Source organism: Rhinatrema bivittatum, chromosome 4 (genome assembly GCF_901001135.1).
Source record: "Rhinatrema bivittatum chromosome 4, aRhiBiv1.1, whole genome shotgun sequence".
NCBI classification, from domain to species: domain Eukaryota; kingdom Metazoa; phylum Chordata; class Amphibia; order Gymnophiona; family Rhinatrematidae; genus Rhinatrema; species Rhinatrema bivittatum.
This window is the reverse complement of record NC_042618.1, coordinates 305,015,691-305,035,854: the sequence shown is the minus strand read 5'-3', so window position 1 is coordinate 305,035,854 and position 20,164 is coordinate 305,015,691. Positions and strand designations below refer to the sequence as shown.

The 20,164-nt window shown below is 44.0% G+C and overlaps 1 protein-coding gene across 1 annotated transcript in view; it reads right to left on the bottom strand.

Moving 5' to 3' along the window:
* DNAH9 (dynein axonemal heavy chain 9) overlaps nt 1-20,164 on the bottom strand; it is a 1,128,006-nt gene that overhangs the window by 264,744 nt on the left and 843,098 nt on the right. The window contains exon 59 of the mRNA XM_029600235.1: nt 10,493-10,615. Coding sequence (XP_029456095.1) covers nt 10,493-10,615 — 123 coding nt within the window. The remainder of the gene's footprint in view (nt 1-10,492; nt 10,616-20,164) is intronic.

Genomic DNA, 20,164 nt, shown 5'->3' with positions numbered 1-20,164 from the left:
AAAACAAAAAATTAAAAAACAAGTGTGCTGGTGGTCAGGTTAGGAAAAGGGACGCTTTTGGAGTCGTTTTTTGTTAATTTGGCTGAGGATGTGTGTGTGGAGGTTGAGCGGTTTGGATTCAGAGTTCTCACTCAGACACAGACTAGTTTGAAGGCCACAGGCCAACCTCTGAGTGAACTCATATTTACTTTTTTTGCACTGTGAAATGCTTATGAACAGCCAAGAGTCTGTTTATTTTAGTTATTCCAATAGGTCTATGATGAGAAAGCAAGCAATTAATGTATACTAAAGCCTGAGAGACAGTGAAGTCCATACAGCTGTGCCTGAAATTGATAAGAACTCAGAGGGAGGGAACATTGCTGCTTTTCCCAAGCATTTAGTGTATAAGGAGAAATAACAGCTAGAGAGAGAGGGAGAGCCTGCTTCTGAATGTGATAGCACAAGCTGATCCTTTGGAAATATATAAGCTTTGTGTGTGTGTGTGCGAGTATATGTATCTATATAATATATATATTATAGTCTGTAATGTTTTTAGGGTGGATTTAAATGTTATAGTAAGAAGGTAATCTGCAATGTGGATGTTTTTGATAAAAATATTGTGGAAAAATATAAAGAAATAAAAAGTTTAAAAATTAAGTGGGATGTATTTGATGTATCCTCATATATGATTATATACTTAAATAAGGGAGGATTAACAATTAAAGAAGTGATCTATTTGATTATACTCTCTCTCTCTCTCTCTATATATATATAGCAATCCTAATATTAGGCAATACTCGTATCTTTTCTTGTGCCAATTTAATACTAACAACCACAAACACTCATTATCGAGTGGAGTACAAGCACAATTATTTTTTGTTAACTTTATTTGATTTCTTATACCAACAATTGTAACGGTTATAACAAATTATAACAATGATAAAATGACACACCTAATCTTTATCTTACTAAAATTACCATCCATTCATACTCAACCACACCTCTCTCACTTTTTGTGCAACATATGCAAAATAGAACTTACATGATATTCACTTAAAATATTACATTGACAAACATTTATGTAATTTTATACAACTTGATATAACTCATCTTAATATTAACACATTGTCATCAATATACATGTTACCAAATTAACCCTTAAACCACTGTAAGTGATAACGAAGTGCTTGACACTGATGTTGTTCTTATCGGTTCCTGTTTATCCCAACCGGGCCCTGGTTTCGCCTTCCGGCTTCTTCAGGGGAATATATATATAATATTCGACCAGCGCTTAATCTCTCCCAACACTTCCATATATGCTCTACCATTCCATAAGGGTACTTATGTTCTTCATTACTTCTGTAACTTTACATTGTGTATATATGTTGTATCTCTGTGTCAATTTTCATAGCCCGCTGTCATCACTATCAACGAAATCCATCTTTTAAATGATCATGTCTCGCAGATCTCGTCCTCTAACAAAACGTTAATAGAGCCGGTGGAGCTTCCCCGTTCAGTTCAAAAACCGGTATTTAACCAACAGGACTTGTCCTTTCTAAATTTGAGCTTGGAGGAGCAACGTTAGAGGCATTGGTGAAATACGTATGCACAGTTTGTGTCGCGTTATTGAAATATCAAGAAGAGCCAAATTTAGAAAGGACAAGTCCTGTTGGTTAAAATAGTGGAAAATGTTCTAAACATCAAAATCACAGAACATATAGAAAGACATGGTTTAATGGAACAAAGTCAGCATGGCTTTACCCAAGGCAAGTCTTGCCTCACAAATCTGCTTCACTTTTTTGAAGGAGTTAATAAACATGTGGATAAAGGTGAACTGGTAGATGTAGTATACTTGGATTTTCAAAAGGCGTTTGACAAAGTTCCTCATGAGAGGCTTCTAGGAAAAGTAAAAAGTCATGGGATAGGTGGCGATGTCCTTTCGTGGATTGCAAACTTGCTAAAAGACAGGAAACAGAGAGTAGGATTAACTGAACAATTTTCTCAGTGGAAGGGAGTGGACAGTGGAGTGCCTCAGGGATCTGTATTGGGACCCTTACATTTCAATATATTTATAAATGATCTGGAAAGAAATACGACGAGTGAGATAATCAAATTTGCAGATGACACAAAATTGTTCAGAGTAGTTAAATCACAAGCAGATTGTGATAAATTGCAGGAAGACCTTGTGAGACTGGAAAATTGGGCATCCAAATGGCAGATGAAATTTAATGTGGATAAGTGCAAGGTGATGCATATAGGGAAAAATAACCCATGCTATAATTACACAATGTTGGGTTCCATATTAGGTGCTACAACCCAAGAAAGAGATCTAGGTGTCCTATTGGATAACACATTGAAATTGTCGGTTCAGTGTGCTGCGGCAGTCAAAAAAGCAAACAGAATGTTGGTAATTATTAGAAAGGGAATGGTGAATAAAATGGAATATGTCATAATGCCTCTGTATCGCTCCATGGTGAGACCGCACCTTGAATACTGTATACAATTCTGGTCGCCGCATCTCAAAAAAGATATAATTGTGATGGAGAAGGTACAGAGAAGGGCTACCAAAATGATAAGGGGAATGGAACAGCTCTCCTATGAGGAAAGACTAAAGAAGTTAGGACTTTCAGCTTGGAGAAGAGACGGCTGGGGGGGGGGGGATATGATAGAGATGTTTAAAATCATGTGAGGTCTAGAACGGGTAGATGTGAATCTGTTATTTACTCTTTTGGATAGTAGAAAGACTAGGGGGCACTCCATGAAGTTAGCATGGGGCACATTTAAAACTAATTGGAGAAAGTTCTTTTTTACTCAACACACAATTAAACTCTGGAATTTGTTGCCAGAGGATGTGGTTAGTGAAGTTAGTATAGCTGTGTTTAAAAAAGGATTGGATAATTTCTTGGAGGAGAAGTCCATTACCTGCTATTAAGTTCACTTAGAGAATAGCCACTGCCATTAGCAATGGTAACATGGAATAGACTTAGTTTTTGGGTACTTGCCAGGTTCTTATGGCCTGGATTGGCCACTGTTGGAAACAGGATGCTGGGCTTGATGGACCCTTGGTCTGACCCAGTATGGCATTTTCTTATGTTCTTATATTCTAGAAACTTTGACAAAAGTGTTCCGTGATTGGGCTCCATCCTGTGATGTCATCCATATGTGAGGGCTACCATCCTGCTTGTCCTGTGAGAAAAGGCTGACACCAACCTCTAGTAAAGTACCTTATCTCACATAAATAAAATACCACAAATTACAAATGTGGAAACGAGACCTGTAATGGAAACCCCAAGACCACCTTCTGCATGCAGTGCAGAACTGGAGAATAGAAAAAAAATATTTCCTCCTACACTAAACAAAGTTCAAAGAGAGAAGAAATGCATATTTTCAAAACTGACATAGTATAGCCCTTGTACCCAGTCACTCCTCTCCATGCCCCCATCACCCCTCACTTCTCCCAACTACTCAGTCATCCGTTCACATGCTCATATACCTGTACAACATTCCCGACACCCCCCACCCCCACATTCTCTACCCTGTACTCCCTTTCTGCCCTTCCCTCTCCAGAATACCTCTGACCACCTTTCCTACCCCTTCCTGCTCAGCATCTCCCATTCCCCTTTCCCCTCTCCCTCTCCCTCAACCCAGCAACCCCACACCATCTCTCTCTCCACTTGTATCCCTCTTCCCTACCCAGCAGTCCCCAAATCCCTTCCTCCTCTTCTGCCTACCCAGCAACCCCAACCTTCTTTTTCTTACCCCTCCCTATCCAGCATACTCTTGACTTTATCTCCCCATGCCTTCCTACCCAGCAGACTCTTGAATGCCTATCTTCCAACACCTTCCTGCCCAGAACATTTCCCCCTCCTCCTGGCTCCCAGCCAGCAGAAAAGACTTTTGTCCAATTCAGAGTCTCCCTCCCTTTGTATCAGCAGCAGATGAGGGCAAGAACCATTGAGAAGAAGATGAGGAGGCAGTAACAGCGGCTCTACAGAGTACACACCTTTCTCTCTTATGCTCCTGCTTTCACATCCAGGTCCCATGAGGTGAAAAGAGCTTCAGCAGTCTCACTGCCAGACCAGGCAGAGGAAGATAAAGTTGGTTTCCTGCCAGGGCCATATGAACAGGAATTGGTGATATTGTGCTCTGATATGGGTGAAGGAGGAGGGAACAACCTCTTACTGGCCAGGAAGAGGAGAAAGAAACAAGAGCAGCTTCCTGTCATACCCAATAAAAGAGAAGTCAGCCAACTCCTGCCCTGACTGATGAGGAAAGATCAGTCTCCTGGTTCTGTGACACACCATCCCGGGATTTCACAACACACTTGTTGAGAACCACTGCTCTAGGTGATGCATTATCCTCTTGCACCAAGGATGAGTCTCCAAGGGCTACTGCCCAGGAAAGAATGGATAGGTTGGCTGTCATAGTTGGTGATTCGATTATTATGAATGTAGATAGCAGGGTGGCTTGTGGACTTGGATCACTTTGTAATTTGCCTTCCTGGTGCAAAGGTGGCAGACCTCATGCATCACCTAGAAAGGATTTTTTATAGTGCTGGGGAGGAGGCGGCTGCTGTGGTAGATGTGGGCATCAACATAGGACGGTGTTGAAGGGAGGTTCTAGAAGCCAAATTTAGGATTTTAGATTGAAATTTGAAATCCAGAACCTCCAGAGTAGCATACTCTGAAATGCTCCCTGTTCCCTGAGCAGGTCCATAGAGGCAGGCAGAGCTCTGGAGTCTCAATGCATGGATGAGACAATGGTGCAGGGAAGAGTAATCTGGTTTTGTAAGGAACTGGGCAACCTTTGGGGGATGGGGGGAGTCTTTTCCAAAAGGACAGGCCACATCTTAACCAGGGTGGAAACAGGCTGATGGTGCTAACCCTTTAAAAGGAGATAGAGCAGCTTTTAAACTAGAACAGGGAGGAAAGCCAACAATTGCTCAGAAGCGCTTGTTTCAGTGGGAGGTATCTTTAACAGTTGCTAATGAAAAAGGAGAGTTAGGGCATCCCAACAGAGAGATTCCTATGAAAGCAAAAGGAGTTCATGTGCCCATAAGTAAAAAAAACCACCTGAGTTAAAATATTCCAAATTATACGTGACAACTGATAAGCAGATTCTTAATATAAACAAAAAACATACTTTGAAATGTCTGTATGCCAATGCGAGAAGTCTACAAAGTTAGTGTATAGAGAGTTACTTTATAGCACTGAATGAAGAGGTAGCTATAACTGGCATCTCAGAAACCTGGTGGAAGGAGATTAACCAATGAGACCTGGTGGAAGGAGGATAACCAATGGGACAGTGCTATACCACGGTACAAATTATATCTTATATTGGCTTTTGAAAAATTAGTTAACCAAATTGTGCAATTGTTAATATCTGCTAATCATTATACACATTTTATTTTATCTAGAAACGAGTTTGAGGCGATTACTATGCTTGAGCTGGATCAGGACATCATCATTAAACCCGCTGATAAAGGGGGAGGGATAGTCATTCAGGATAGGGGCTAGTATGACGCTGAAGTGTGTCGTCAACTTAGTGATTCTTCTTTTTATGTACCTTTACCTGGGGACCCTACGAATGATTTAAAGAAGCTAGTTCAGCATGTGGTTCAACAAGCTTTGGATGAGAGAATTCTTACAAACCGTGAAGGTAAATTTTTGCTGGCTGACTTCCCCATTACCCTTGTATTCTATATTCTTCTGAAGGTCCACAAAACTCTTGTTAATCCCCCCGGTCGACCCATTGTTGCGGGGATCGATCCTTGTTGGAGCCTCTCTCCCAGTGTTACGGAGCGCTAGGAGAGCGATCCCACTCCTGGGTGATGTGTGTCCTTGGGCCACGGCTCCACCCCAGAGGGCTCTGAAGAGGTGCCGCGGGAGGCGTGGCATGCCCGAGCATGGGCTGGACGGGAGCAGGGCTGGAGTGACATGGAAGACAGGCCCTCCTCCGGACCTGCACGCTTCGGAAGACCCAACAACGCAATGTTGGTCTTGTGAACAGTCCTCCGACCGTTCCCAGCCCTTTCGGACCTGCCGCAGGGTACGGCACGAAGCGGCAGGCCAGATGGAGGCCAGGGCAGCGAAGACTGGAACATGGATTCAGACGAGACTCAGGAACGACGTAGACTCAGGCATAGACGTGGACTCAGGAACGAGGTGCAGGATCCATAGACGTGGACTCAGGCATAGGATCCTTAGACGTGGACTCAGGCAAAGACGTGGACTCAGGAATGAGGTGTAGGATGCATAGACGTGGACAGGCACAGGCGTGGACTCAGGACTGGATGCACAGAGGTGGAATCAGCAACGAGGGCTGAAGGAAGACATGGGCACCGTCCCTCAGGGCGCCCTACTCAGACCACCCGCGGGACTGAGTCACGGACCACCCTGCCTCATGCGCGCCCTACTCAGCCCTGGAAGGCTGGTCGCGGACCACGCAGAGAGCGGGAGAGCACAGGAAAGAGGAAGTAGGTTCGCTGCACTCCTGGCAACACAAGGCAAGGATACGCTGCACTCCTGGCAGCACAAGGCAGGTTAAAGCATCAGGATCAGGAACAAGGATAAAGACAGACCTCAGTGCTGAAACAAGGACATCTGGAACAGCAGGAACATCAGGACTGGATCGAGAGACAGACCTTGGGACTAGAACGGCAGGCAGACATCAGGACTGGACGAGGAGCTCCGACAGGTAACAAGCAACACAGGACCTTGCAGAAGTGCTGGAACACGGACGACTTCCTGGAGCGAAGGATCTCAGGAGTGACCAACTCCATGCGAAGGCAAAGGCAGACTGAAAGCTGAGCCCTTTAGTAGGGCTGAGGTAGACAACGCCCAGGGAGGGGTCAGCAGGGGGCCACACCTGGCTGGCCCTAGAAGAGGAGCAGAGAGACGCGCGCTCGCGCCCTAGGAGGCTGGAGAGGAGAGCTGGAAGCTGATGGCGTCCTCAGCCATGTGGAAGGTCAGGGAAGCAGTGGAGCAGCCCTGGGCTGGAGCTGGGTGAAGGCAGGTCAGTGGAGCAGCTCCCAGCTGCAAGGACAGAAGCAGGAAGAAACAGAGAGAGGTAAGGCTGGCTGCAGGCACCGGCAGAGAGAACAGAGAGCAGCAAGGACTGAAGCAGGAGAAGGGCTGATTGCAGGAACGGCTCCATGCCGTGAAGACAGCCCCAGGAGGAGAGGTAAGACTGCAGGCAGAGTAGAGAGCTGTAGTAGGCTGCAGGCACTGGCAGGGACGGCTTCCCAGCCAGGCAAGGACCCGGGCTTTAGCAGGCACCAGCAGAGACGGCCTGCTGACTGAAGGGCCTGGGATCGCAGCAGCACGTCGGGAGAAGGCAGGAACAGCTGCGGGGACAGCCCCAGCTGATTCAGGGAGGAAGCAAGCAGCGTCAGCAGCCCGACTGGCTGTGGCTGTGAGAAAGTAAGAGCCTGCCCACGCTCTTTGCGGGCAGGAGCGTAACACCCAGTTTGTAGACCTTTTTTTGAAACCGTTTGTCCCGAAAATAAAATCATATGTTCGAGACTCTTCACACCTTATATCTATTTTAGAAGCTATGTCCCCTCCCGCGGATCAATTTTTCTTTGTCACTTTGGATATAGTCTCCCTTTACTCGAATATCCCACAGGCGGAAGCTCTAGAAGTTGTGGAGGACATTTTGAACTCACGTCCTGCCCCATGCCGGGTTCCTACAACCTTTTTGGTAAAACTTGCAGAGTTAGCTCTGACAAAAAAATTTTTTCGGTTTAAGGACACTTTTTACCAGCAGATCAAGGGCACAGCCATGGGGGCCACCATGGCCCCCAGTTTGGCATGTCTTTATGTGGCAAGATTCGAAGAACTCTTTATTTACTCCTCTGAATGGTTTAACCTGATTTCCCTGTGGTTACGCTTTATTGACGATGTATTTATTATCTGGTTGGGGACTGACATACAGTTCTTTATGTTTTTAGATTGGTTAAACTCGCTTAATCATCATCTACAGTTTAACTTCTCTATACATCCATCCCATATAGCATTTTTAGATATTTTGTTTTCTGTTGACGGTGATAGGTTCCATACCACAATTTTTCGAAAAGATACGGACAGGAATACTTTGTTGTCATTTGACAGTTGTCACCCACGTATTTTAAGGCATAACATCCCGACGGGCCAATTCTTGAGGCTTCGGCGTCTTTGTTCTATAGCTTTAGCACTAAACTCTCAAAAAGGGAGACACTGATAAAATGAGGAAAATAGAAAAAACTAAAACGTGCAACTACAAAGGTTAAGAGCATACAACAGGTGTGGACATTGTTTAAAAATACCATTTTAGAAGTGCCAGATGTATTCCTCACATTAAAAAAAGTGAAAAGAAGGCCAAATGACTGCCACCATGGTTAAAAGGTGAGATGATTATTTTAGCCAAAAGAACTTCCTTCAAAAATTGGAAAAAAGGATCAATCCGAAGAAAATAGGAAAAAGAAAGTTAAATTGCGGAAAGATTAAACAAATTATTTGCTTCAGTGTTTATTAAAAAGGAAGATGGGGAGATATTTATTTCAGAAATGGTTTCAAGCATAATGATTCAGATGAATTGAACCAAATCACTGTGAACCTGGAAGATGTTCTAGGCCAGATTGACAAACTGAAGAGTAGCAAATTTCCCAGATAAGATGGTATACACCCCAAGGTTATGAATGAAATAAAAAATGAAATTTCATATCTGTTACTAGTAATTTCTAACCTATCATTAAAATCATCCATTATACCTGAAAACTAGAGGGTAGCCAGTGTAACCTCGATATTTAGAAAGGGCTTCAGGGTTGATCCGGGAAACTGTAAACCGTTAAAAGCCTGACTTCATTGCTGGGAAATATCATGGAAACTATTCCAAAGAACAAAATTACAGAACAAAGGGATAGGCATGTCACAGGGGCCGATCAATCTTCACCAAATTATTCGGCCGTCTAAAGGAGCGAATTTAAACAAAACCCCCACCCTCCTGACGACCCAAGACTTGCCAAAACTCCCTGGTGGTCCAGCGGGGGTCCGGGAGCGATCTCCTGCACTCGGGCCGTCGGCTGCCAGTAATCAAAATGGCGCCAATAGCATTTCCCCTTACTATGTCACAGGGGTTATTGGTCGGCCCCTGTCACATGGTAGGACCACAAGATGGTGCCGGCCACGCAGCACCATTAACGAAGATGACTTCATTTAGTTTGCATTGTAAAACACAGTAAGAAATTAAGTGACTGCGGTGTGTATCCACAAGGGTAAAGCCGCCTCGATGCAAACTGAATGAAGTCATCTTCGTTAATGGTGCTGCGTGGCACTACTACACAATTAAAGTAGAGATTCATGACACAACAGGTTATAAGTCTCTAGTTTATGTACAATACTGTGGCATCGGCCTTGCAGGCATATTATTCCTGCCCAAATTGATTGCCCCTGAGGCAGCTCTGTATAAAAGAGTGAAACTTGGCCAGTCGGGCAAATTTCAATAAAGGGCTTTTTCCATCATCCGATTCTCGTTCTCGTCATTGCTATACAGCCAACTGGATCGGCTTCCGCTTTGCTTTCTGGGTCTAGTTAAATAAAATAGTCACATTCTGAAATTTTATAAGATATTTACAGGGATAGCAAATTAAAAATACACCCCATGGCCTGCGACCTCCCTGCACATTTTTAGAAACAACTTCCTCTTTTGTTTCAGTTTTGAGGGGTCTGGAAAGATCCAAATTCTTTGGTCTAGAAATAACTGCAATGAAAAATCAAGCACATCACCATGTTTAGATCCTACACAAACACAAAAGATTCAAGGAAAGTAGCCCCGCATAGTTCTTTTTTTGTTTTGCAAACCTTTCTGGAAACTCTGGAAAGTCAAGATAAAGAAGATAAAGACCAAAATGATCCATTCAGTCTGCCTAGCATAGTGTTTTTTTCTCATGGTTGACTCAAGTTCTGCCAAATGACCAAGGACTACCCCAGCCAACTGAACATAGGAAATTACAAATGGGACAGGAAATAGCCCATATAGCCCAAAAGATGAGATAATACCTTTGACTGGTTTAGTCACTGTTACAGGGTTATGGACAGATAAATGGATAAATACAACCTCTCCATAAAGTGTTCTTTTTGTTTTGTTACTTTGTACTAGAATGCCTTAAAAAAAAAGAACCTATGAGAAATGAGAGCAGAGTACATGTTTTGGGCAAAACCCCTCATTGGAGCTCTTTGGCTGAATTTGAAATCCAAAAGGATAGAAGAGGCTGCTGTTCCTATAGTAGTAACAGAGAATAACTTCTGTGGTCATGTGAGCAAGCTTAACAGAGCATTTCAAAGTAAAGAAATCTCAGTAGTGTATGCCATGAAGCAAAAAATTTGAACAGTAGGGTTCTAAGAAGAGGAAGGTAATAATCAGCCTTGCAAGGGTGATCCCTGCTACAACAGGCACAGCACTGAAGGTTTCAGTCTGGATGTTTACCCTTCCAGCCCTCTCCCACTACAGTGGTGTTAGTTAAGAAGATCTTTACCTTGATGCCACCCCAGGATTGGCTGGAGAGAAAATCAACAGGAGTTGTGACCCCGGGTAATGCTGGATATCGGAGGAGAAAGTCGAGCTCCACACTGTTAATTTCTTTGCTCATCAGAAGAATCTGGAATATGAGAAAATGTTACATACAACCTATATTGCAGTGCTTACATTGTGGTTTATGGGACTATGTCTTCTCTTTAAAATCAGTGAATACCTAAACTGCTCAAGCATCATCCCAGACACCGTGCCCAACATGCAAATTACCCACAAAAAGCATCACAGGTTATGTAAAACAGCAGTATTTTGGGCCAACCACCTTTCTTCTGCTTCTGGTAAGTTCTCAACATTCTTTACTCATAATTTAATAGAATAAACATATCCACATTCCATGAAAAATGTCTGAAATGTAATGTGGCATAACATAACATCCAGTCAGTATTCAGGAGGATTTTAGATTTATATTTTATTTGCCTTTTGCAACTCCTGCTGAAGGTGAGTTGCAATTAAGTAGAGTGGCTTACAATATAAGTTTGTACCTGAAGCAATGGAGGATGAAGGTGAAGAGACTTGCCCATGATCACAAAGAGTGTTAGTGGGAGAAGTGGGATTTGAACCCTGGCTTCCTTTCTTCTCAGCCCACTGCTCCAACAACTAGGCCATTTTTGTGCCAAAGTCTGGACCAGGCCTGGGGGCCAATGTTCCCTCTAAGGTGCATGCACGTGTGGCTGTGCAGATTTCTTCATACGGTTGCATATGCAACCGAGACCTGAGAAAACCGAAGGAGAAACAGGAGACTGTTCTGCTGCTCATTCTCCTATGCGACCCCTAAGCATATTCAAAACTCATAGAGCTGGTATTTCCGCTATGTTGGTCATACAATACATGAGATATGCATAGAGGAAGTATCAGCCCCATGAGTTTTGAACATGCTTGCAGGACCAGCATACAAAATGGAGTGGTAGAATGGCTCCTGCCACTGTCTCCAATGCTACGAACCAGGAAAACCAGGGTTCAAATCCCACTGCTGCTCCTTGTGAACTTGGGCAAGTCTCTTTACTCTTCGTTGCCTCAGATATAAGACTTGGGGATAGGGAAATACCACTTGAATATAATCTGCTTTGAAGTATGAAAAAGCAGAATAGAAATAAAAGATGAGAAGTCCTTCAACAAATCTTGCCAGCAGAGGAACTCAAGAGACCGGTAGACCTTCCAAAGGTATCTGGTAAGCTGCAATAACACTGAGATGTACTCTAAGAGAATTGAATTTTAAACCTGGTTTGGAAAGATGAAGAAGATATGGTAACAATGTAGTTATCTCAACCACGTGGCCAACGTTCAGTGCCTGGACCTTGCCCTAGTCATGTGACAGGAACAAGGTCAGATCAGTGCTGTTTGCAATTTTGAAGTTAGGAGGTACGGGAGGGGGGGTTAGGTGGAGTTTGGGGGGTTTGGTTTTCCACTAGAAATCAATTAGGTTTTGTAAGACTTGGGGGATCAAAAGAGAGGGGGGGGGGGGTTTATACCCCAACAAATTTGTTTTATCCTTGGAGGAATGGAGGGAGGGAGGAAGGAAGGGGACCATACCGGGACATTATAGATTTAAAAGGGGTGGGGGGGGGGTGGGAGGATACACATTATTGATTTTTGACAGGATTGGGGAGGCCATCATCGTGCAAACAAGGCATTACTATTTTTTTTAACATATGGAAGCCTAAAGTGGCAGCCCCGGGGTGAGCAGGGGAGGGGGCAGCTTTGACCCCCGCATTCTTTTTTTCTTTTATGAGCAGTTTTTTTTGTTTTTTTTTTAATATGGCCCTTTAAACTGATGTTGGTACCATGAGGTTGGGGCTGCCATCATACGTAAAGGGCCGATGCCACATTGTTTTGCTCCACAGTGTTTTTAGGGGGAGGGGCCCACTATCACAGTGACAACCTTCCACAATAGTAGGACCCCTCCCATAAAAAACATTGCAGTTTAGTGCATCTAGATCAGAGAATCTTCTCCAATAAAGTTGTAGGATCATCTTGTAGAATGATTCCTTGCTGCCAGTAAGGCTGCCTTGATATTTGAGGACAAGGGAGAGTCATTCAATAATTTGCTTTCAACATCCATGCTGTCACAGCTAGAGAATGGAGGTTGGGGTGAAAGAGAGATGCTTTGTATTGTGTTATTAAGGGAATACTTTAGATGACTTAGCTGAGCTACAGCCAGTCTTTGGAACCAGGGAAACCAGACAGTGTGGCTAGAATGGAGTTTTAGAATCATTCTTCCTTTGTAACTGTTTTGGTATACTGCCAGTATCTTGATTCTAGGGACAGGAGCGAGGCTAGACACTGGCGAGGCTGGCTGAAGCAGGACAGAAATCAATCAGGAATCTTCAGCTTGTACCAGCCATCTTCCCCTTAGGTTGAGCCCTCAGGTACTGGTGGCAGACAGGATTTGGACAGGGACTGGGAAAGCAGAATGACCACTGAAACAAAACAGTCAAGGACACAAGATAAAATAGGACAGGACAAAAGACAGGGCAGAATACGTGGTCTGAAAGTGGGATCAATGTAAGGCCTCAGAGTAGGGCAATAACACAAACGCAGAACCAGAGTTTGGAAGGGAAGGGTGCCAGACAAAAGCAGACCAGGACAGAAGGTAAGTCCAACACTCTGGCAGACACAGTAAAGACAAACAAGGAACAATAATACAAGGAAAAACAAACAAGGCCAAGGACACAGGACAACAAGAATGCAAGGCAAGCAAAACATGAGACCAAAGGCAGAACCAAGAGCAGGATCTAAGACTAAGATTTGTCACCTAGCTGGGTGTGAGACAGGCTTATATGTAGGGCAGCATAGAACATGGCCATCAGCAGGACCTCCAAGCCATCAAGCCTGGAAAACTAAATAGCAAGTATATATAGCCCACTGAGGACAAATGCTGGTGGGAGACAAAAACTGCTGAGAGACCTTAACAGTAACTTGGAAAGAATTTTGAAAATCAGAGGAATTGGGGGAAAAACATATTTGTCCTTCTGACAAGAAGATTACAAATACATCTGATGCTATGGCATTCTGGGCTGGTCTTTTGAAGTGTAGAGCTCAGCCCCTTACTAGGATTTAGTATGAGGAATATACCAATGTTGTGGGTAGAGACATCATAGTAACCTAGTAGGTTGCAGCCCCCCCATGTAGAAGCTAGCAATGGATGTGTCCTTCTGATTCATAAAGCCAGATCATCATTTGCTTCATGGATTTCCCTTTTACTTTGCAGAGAGCAGGTATTGGCTGCCCTCTGATTTTTCTAGTAACTTATTTATGGCTCCCTGGACATCTTTTGTTTGGATGGGAGTTTCCTTCCACGCTCCCAGTCCACCCTTTAAACTAATTAATTTAATTAAATTTGGAGTGCCCAATTACTTGGGACTCAGTTAAGCTACTTCAATTTTTGCACTTCAATCCAAAGGGGGAGTTCTCTCATGAAAGAGGAACCTGAGATAATAAAAATCCAAGGAGTGGATGACTGACAGCTGGGTACTTTTTGCTAGTGATTTTATAAACATATTTTATGCTTCTTCAGTCATTTCTTTTCCAAGCTGAAGACCCCTAACCCTTTTAACCTTTCTTCATAAGGAATCCATTCTATCCCTAGTAACATGTTTTTGCCCTTCTTTGTACTTTTTCTAGTTCTACTATATTATGCTTAAGATGGGGCAATCAGAACTGCACATAATGCTCATGGTATAGACACAACACAGATTTATACAGAAACATGATTGGGGGTCACATTCGGAAGGCCATTTAGCGAACGAATTATCTGGCTAGCTTTAGCCAAATAACTTTCCCTGTATATTCATCAGCAGGATAAATATTCCACTGAACATACTTGCTTAAATTTATCTGGCTAACTTAAAACCTAACAGACTGTGTTTGAATATAGCTGTTTGGGTTTGTAAGTTATCCAGTCTTGTGTGGATATCCAGATATTTATCTAGATATCTTCAAATGATATCTGGATAAGTAGAGCTGCTGTTTATCTGGATATCTTCACAGATATCCTGATAAGTAGTGCTTTTGAAACCCCAGTGATTGGAGTAGACTGATTGTGTAACGGAGTGACTGAAATGCTCCTTTTTGAGTCTGAGCCCTGATAAGCCAATCATCCAGGTATGGATAGACGTGAACATTGTTTTTCGCAAATGGGCTGTTACAACTGCCAGGCATTTTGTGAATACCCATGGGGCTGATGCGAGCCTGAATGGTAGTACACAGTATTGAAAATGGAGTTGACCTACTATGAATCTGAGGTACTTGTGATGAGGAGGGTATATCGTGATGTGTGCACAAGCCTCCTGCAGGTCTAGAGAGCAGAGCCAATCTTTCTTCTGAAGCAATGGAAGCATGGTACCCAAGGATACCATTCTGAACTTTTCTTTTTTTGAGGTATTTGTTTAGGGCACGTAAGTCCAAAATTGGACGAATGCCTTCTGACTTTTTTGGAATCAGGAAGTAACGAAAGTAGAACCCTTGACCCCAATGTTCTCGAGGCACTGATTCTACAGCATTTGACTGTAGAAGGGTCAAGAGCTCTGCTTCGAGGAGCAGGGAGTGAATGTTTGGATGTGTGAATGGACGGGGTAACCCGTTCGGTGGTATAGTGAGAAAGTTTAGATGGTATCCTTGGGTTATTACAGTTATGACCCACTGATCCATGGTGATGGTGTGCCATAGACTGGAAAAAAGGCACAAGTGGCCTCCCACTGGAGTGGCATGGGAAGGAAGGGATTGGCTGCTGCTCTCTAGGAGAGAGTCAAAATCCCGAAGCTGGACCTGTCTACGGGGCTGGTTGGGTTTTAGGTGTTCTAACCTGATGAGTCTGACATCTTTGTGGAGGTTTAGATTGTTGAAGACGAGACTGCGGTGGATAATACCTTCTCGGTTTATATGTGAATCGTCTAGGATCTCGTCTGAAAGATCTTTTAGTGGTGGAAGGATAATCCGCAGGAAGGGTAGACAGCTGACATAAGGTGTCGTGATGGTCTTTTAATTGTGCAACTGTTTCTTGTATTTTAGTTCCAAATAAGTTGTCACCAGTACATGGAAAGTCCGCTAGTCGATCTTGGACCTCTTGTCGCAAGTGAGAGGACTTAAGCCATACCCAACGTCGGGCACTAATACCTGCTGCGGAAACCCTGGAGGCAGTATCAAAAATTTCATACACCGCTCTTATTTCATGCTTGCCAGCATCTAGACCTTTGAGGAGGATGTTGAGTTCTTCCTGGTATTCGTCAGGTAGAGATTCAGAATACTCCTGTACCCTCTCTCTTCCAGAGGTTTCTGGAGTATTGAGTCATATATAGTTGATATGCTGCAATGCGTGCTACGAGCATTGATTCATGGAAGACTCTTCATCCGAAGGCATCTAATGATTTTTGTTCTTTACCTGGAGGTGCTGAAGAATGAGGCCTGGATCTTTTAGATTTCTTTTGAGCCGACTCCACAACTACCGACTGGTGGGGCAGTTGTGTTTTTTTTGGAATCCGAGAGCTGATTGCACTAGATAAATGGCATCAGCTTTCCTGTTGACAGGAGGAACTGAGCCAGGATGTTCCCAGTTACAGTGTAGCAAGTCTAACAGTACTTCATGAACTGGAACTGCCATGACCTCTTTAGGTGCATCAACAAATTGCAGCACTTTATGCATGGCATCCTCTTCTGTTTGCAAATTAAAGGGAATGGTCCCAGATATTTCCTTTATAAAGTTTGCAAATGTCAAGCCCTCAGGTGAGGAGCATCAACGTTCATCTGGGGGTGAAGGCTCTGAGGGAAGTTCTTCTGAATCATCAGAGTCTGTAGAATCATCCCCCCAGGGATTATAAGGTTGGTCACCAGCACCTCTAGGACCTTCTGGTTGATGTATAGGTCCAAATCCAGCCGGATCTAGAGGTGGCACTGATGGAAATCGAGGTGGCATCGATGGGGGCACCGAGGATGGTGATGGCATTGATGGCATCAGTGTTTTCGAAGGGCGATGAGGTGGTATGGAAACCGATGGTCCTGGTGTTGGTTCAGGCATCAGCAGATTTGGTTCCTCATCTGAGGACAATGGAATTGGCATTGGAGTTGGTGGCTTCGTAGGAGCCGGTGGCACAGCTGGAAATGGTGTCGATGGCAGAGCACTGACTAACGAGTCTAGTCTATCCAGAAGTGGAGCCAGGGGAGGGCTCCTAAGATGGCTGCATGCTGAGAGGCTCGGGAAGCCAGGATTCTTGAAGCTCCTGAAAATGACCTTCTTTTTTGAAATAATGCCTGCGAAAAGAAAGGGGAAAATTCATGTTTTCCCCTCGGTCTCTTTACCTTCAGTAATAGGACAACAAGAAATCACGAACTTCCTTAGCCCGGCAACAAACTTTCCAAGGAACGAGGATCCCGCTGGACTAGATGGGGAGAGAGCTCTGTCTCTGTCCTTGGAGGAGTTATCCTTGAGTCCAGGCCTAAGACAAGGGCCGACGCAGAGGGCTGAGACGGTGTTGCAGCACGGACCGCTTATCGGTGAACACCTTCCTGGATTGCTAGCAGAGGGAACAGCTGTAACTGCAGCTCTGAGAGAAGCGGGACTTGTGGCTACAAACAATCCAGGGACACCGAATGGCGAAGTAATATCAGGTACCGGGCTAGGACCAGGGGTAATCGGGGAAGAACCCTCGGGAGGAACTTTGCAAAATCCTGCGGGAGGAGTACCTGAATTTGCCCCTTTGGTTGTTCCTGAACGCCCTCAGGTTATAACTCTTGTCGCTTTGTGGGAAATGATGGCAGGCATAGTGAATACCTTCAATGGTTTTAATACAAGACTGGAGCATTAAATATTACAAAGTACTACAATTACTTCTCAAATGCAAAAACAGATAAATGTGATTACTGATAAAGTTCATGCTTTGGAAGAGAAGGAGTCTGGAGATTTGGAGTTCAAAGCTGCCACAGTAAGAGAGAGAGATACCCTTGCTAAGAGGATTGAGACTCTGGAAAATAAGTCAAGGCAATTGAATTTGCGTATTTTGAATTTTCCAAGAGTGATTGGAGAGACTCCATATACCACCTTAAAGAAATTTATGGGGGAAATACTGGGAATACCCCAGGAAGAACTTCCATCTATTAATAAATGTTATTTCCTCCCAAAGTCTGCAGCAACAGCTACTGCTCAGAACTGGCAAGGGAACCTCACTGAAATAATAGAAAATTCAGATATTAATGTGCTGGAGAGAGCAACACTTCTGGTCTCCTTTATTTCCTTAACAGATTTACAACTGGTTATAAGAAAATATTTTGGTTCTTTTCCAGTTTCATATATGAATGCTAATGTTAAAATCTACCCTGACTTGGCTGCTGATACACAAATAAGATGTAGAGGCTTTTTAGCCCAACGTCAGGAAGTGATTGCCTTAGGTTTTTCTTTTATGTTAAAGTTTCCGTGTAAATGCGTGCTCAAGAAAGGAGTAGATACCTTTATTCTTTTTTCTCCTGAACAGTAAAAGTCCTTTATTGATTTGAGAAAGCCAGCCACATCGACTCCCACAAATGTATGATTTTTTTTTGTTTGCTGCATAGCGTGTAAAGGCCATTTTCCTTTTGAATATTTTATTTCCTGTAATTCTCTCTTAAAATTCCATGGAGTTGTCCCATTATTGATATTGATTTTTGGGTACATGGAAATATTTCAATAATAAAAGATGGTGAAGTAATGTGATAGGATTTAGTTTCATCTAGTTTTATTTTTTTTGTTTTCCTTCTAATATTATAATTGGTTGTTCAATTTTCTGTATTGCAAAAAAGATGAATTTTTGTAAACTGAAAAGCAGATAAATAAAGAATTAAAAAAAAAAAAAGAAGTGGAGCCAGCATTGTAGGCATTGGATCGGGCATCGGCATGGAGGCCAGTGCCAGTGGAGACCGGAATCCTCGTAAAGCATGAAACACCGCCACTTGAACAATCCTGTGCAATTCCGCCTGAGAAGCTGGCATGGGAGGCACAGTAATTGGGGATGGAGGCTCGGAGGGCGTAGCCGGAGGTTCCACCTGTGGTAGTGGAGTTCCGGATCTCGGCACTGATAATGGTGGGGAATGTCTCGGTGTCCCGAGTCCAGACGGGGATGGGGCCTCATCTCCTCGGGACTTCTTGTCCGGTGGCTCCGTTGATGTCAATGTCCTTCCGGTTCTGACATCGGAGGAAACACTTCATCGATGGCGATGTCGATGCTTCTCTCAATAGTCAGTCCACTCCTTTTCTGGCATCGAGGAAGAATATGTCGATGCTTTGGATTGGGAAGAGGAAGGTGAAGCGACATCACCGGTTGGTTTTTGCCGCTTAGGCTTCAGTGGTGACGGAGTCTTTGAAGACAGATGTTTCTGACTCGATGCCAGTTTAGTCGAAGTCGATGGAGATACTCTAAAAAGGAGTTCTATCTTCTCCAAGTGGGTCCTGAGGCTTTTTGGAGTCATTTGTGAACAGCTAGTACACTGTTGCACGTCATGAACAGGTTCCAGACACAAAACGCACACATCGTGCGGGTCTGTGATGGACATGGTTCTTGGGCACTCGTGGAACCCGGTAGCCATGATTTTAGAAAAGAAACAGGCACGCGGTCGGTGACCATTGGGTACCGTTAAGGAAAAACTTGCTGGGAACCGACCAGAAAGACGATGGGAAAAAAAAACTTACTGGCATCAACGAAGGTCGGTAGTCGATGGGGGACCCTGGGACAGGGAGAATTTGTTTAAATTTAAAGTTTGAATTCTGTGAGGAAAAATTTGTGAGGTAAACTCACAGAGTTCCAGAATCTGCGAGGCTAATGCTGCATGGAAAAAAAAGAGACTGAGGGGGGACCCCTGCTGGATGCAGGCTTGGTGGCATGCTGGGCATGCTCAGTGGTGCCAGTCAAAGTTCTAGAAACTTTGACAAAACTGTTCCATGATTGGGCTCCATCCTGATGTCACCTACATGTGAGGACTACCATCCTGCTTGCCCTGTGAGAAAAGAAAGCTCTTACTAGCCCAAATCTCCTCTCTTCCACCCCACTCACTATATTTAACAAAACATTCCTTCATCCCACCACCCAATCTCCATTTCTTTCCTTCCTCTTGATACTCAAAAAAATAATAATAATCTACCAGCAGTCCCATCCCCTATCCTCCCTCCCAATGATCTTTATTGTAAAGAAATCATCCACACCATATCATACATGCTATCGGGAAAAAAACCCATTGGGAATGCCCCAGGATTCACGCCCTCACTCTCGTCTGAAAAAGGATAGAGGACTGGCCAAGAGATGGGAGGGAAGGCAGGGGATCCCAGGGCATCTCCGCTAGCATTTTTTCTGACAGGAGGAGAAAAGTTATGGCTGGCTGGTAGGGATTAGGGATGTGAATCATGTGCCCGATCGTCTTAACGATCGGGTTCGGCTGGAGGGAGAAAAAAATCTGATCGGTGGAGATGTGAATTGGAATCGGTTCCGATTCACATCGTTAATTTTTTTTTAGTGAGGCCCGACCCTTTAAAAATGACCCCTTACCTTCCCCCAGCCTCCCGAACCCCCACAAAACATTTTACGAGTACCTGGTGGTCCAGTGGGGGCACGGGGACCGATCTCCCACTCTTGGGCCATCGGCGCCATTTTGGCTGCCACTC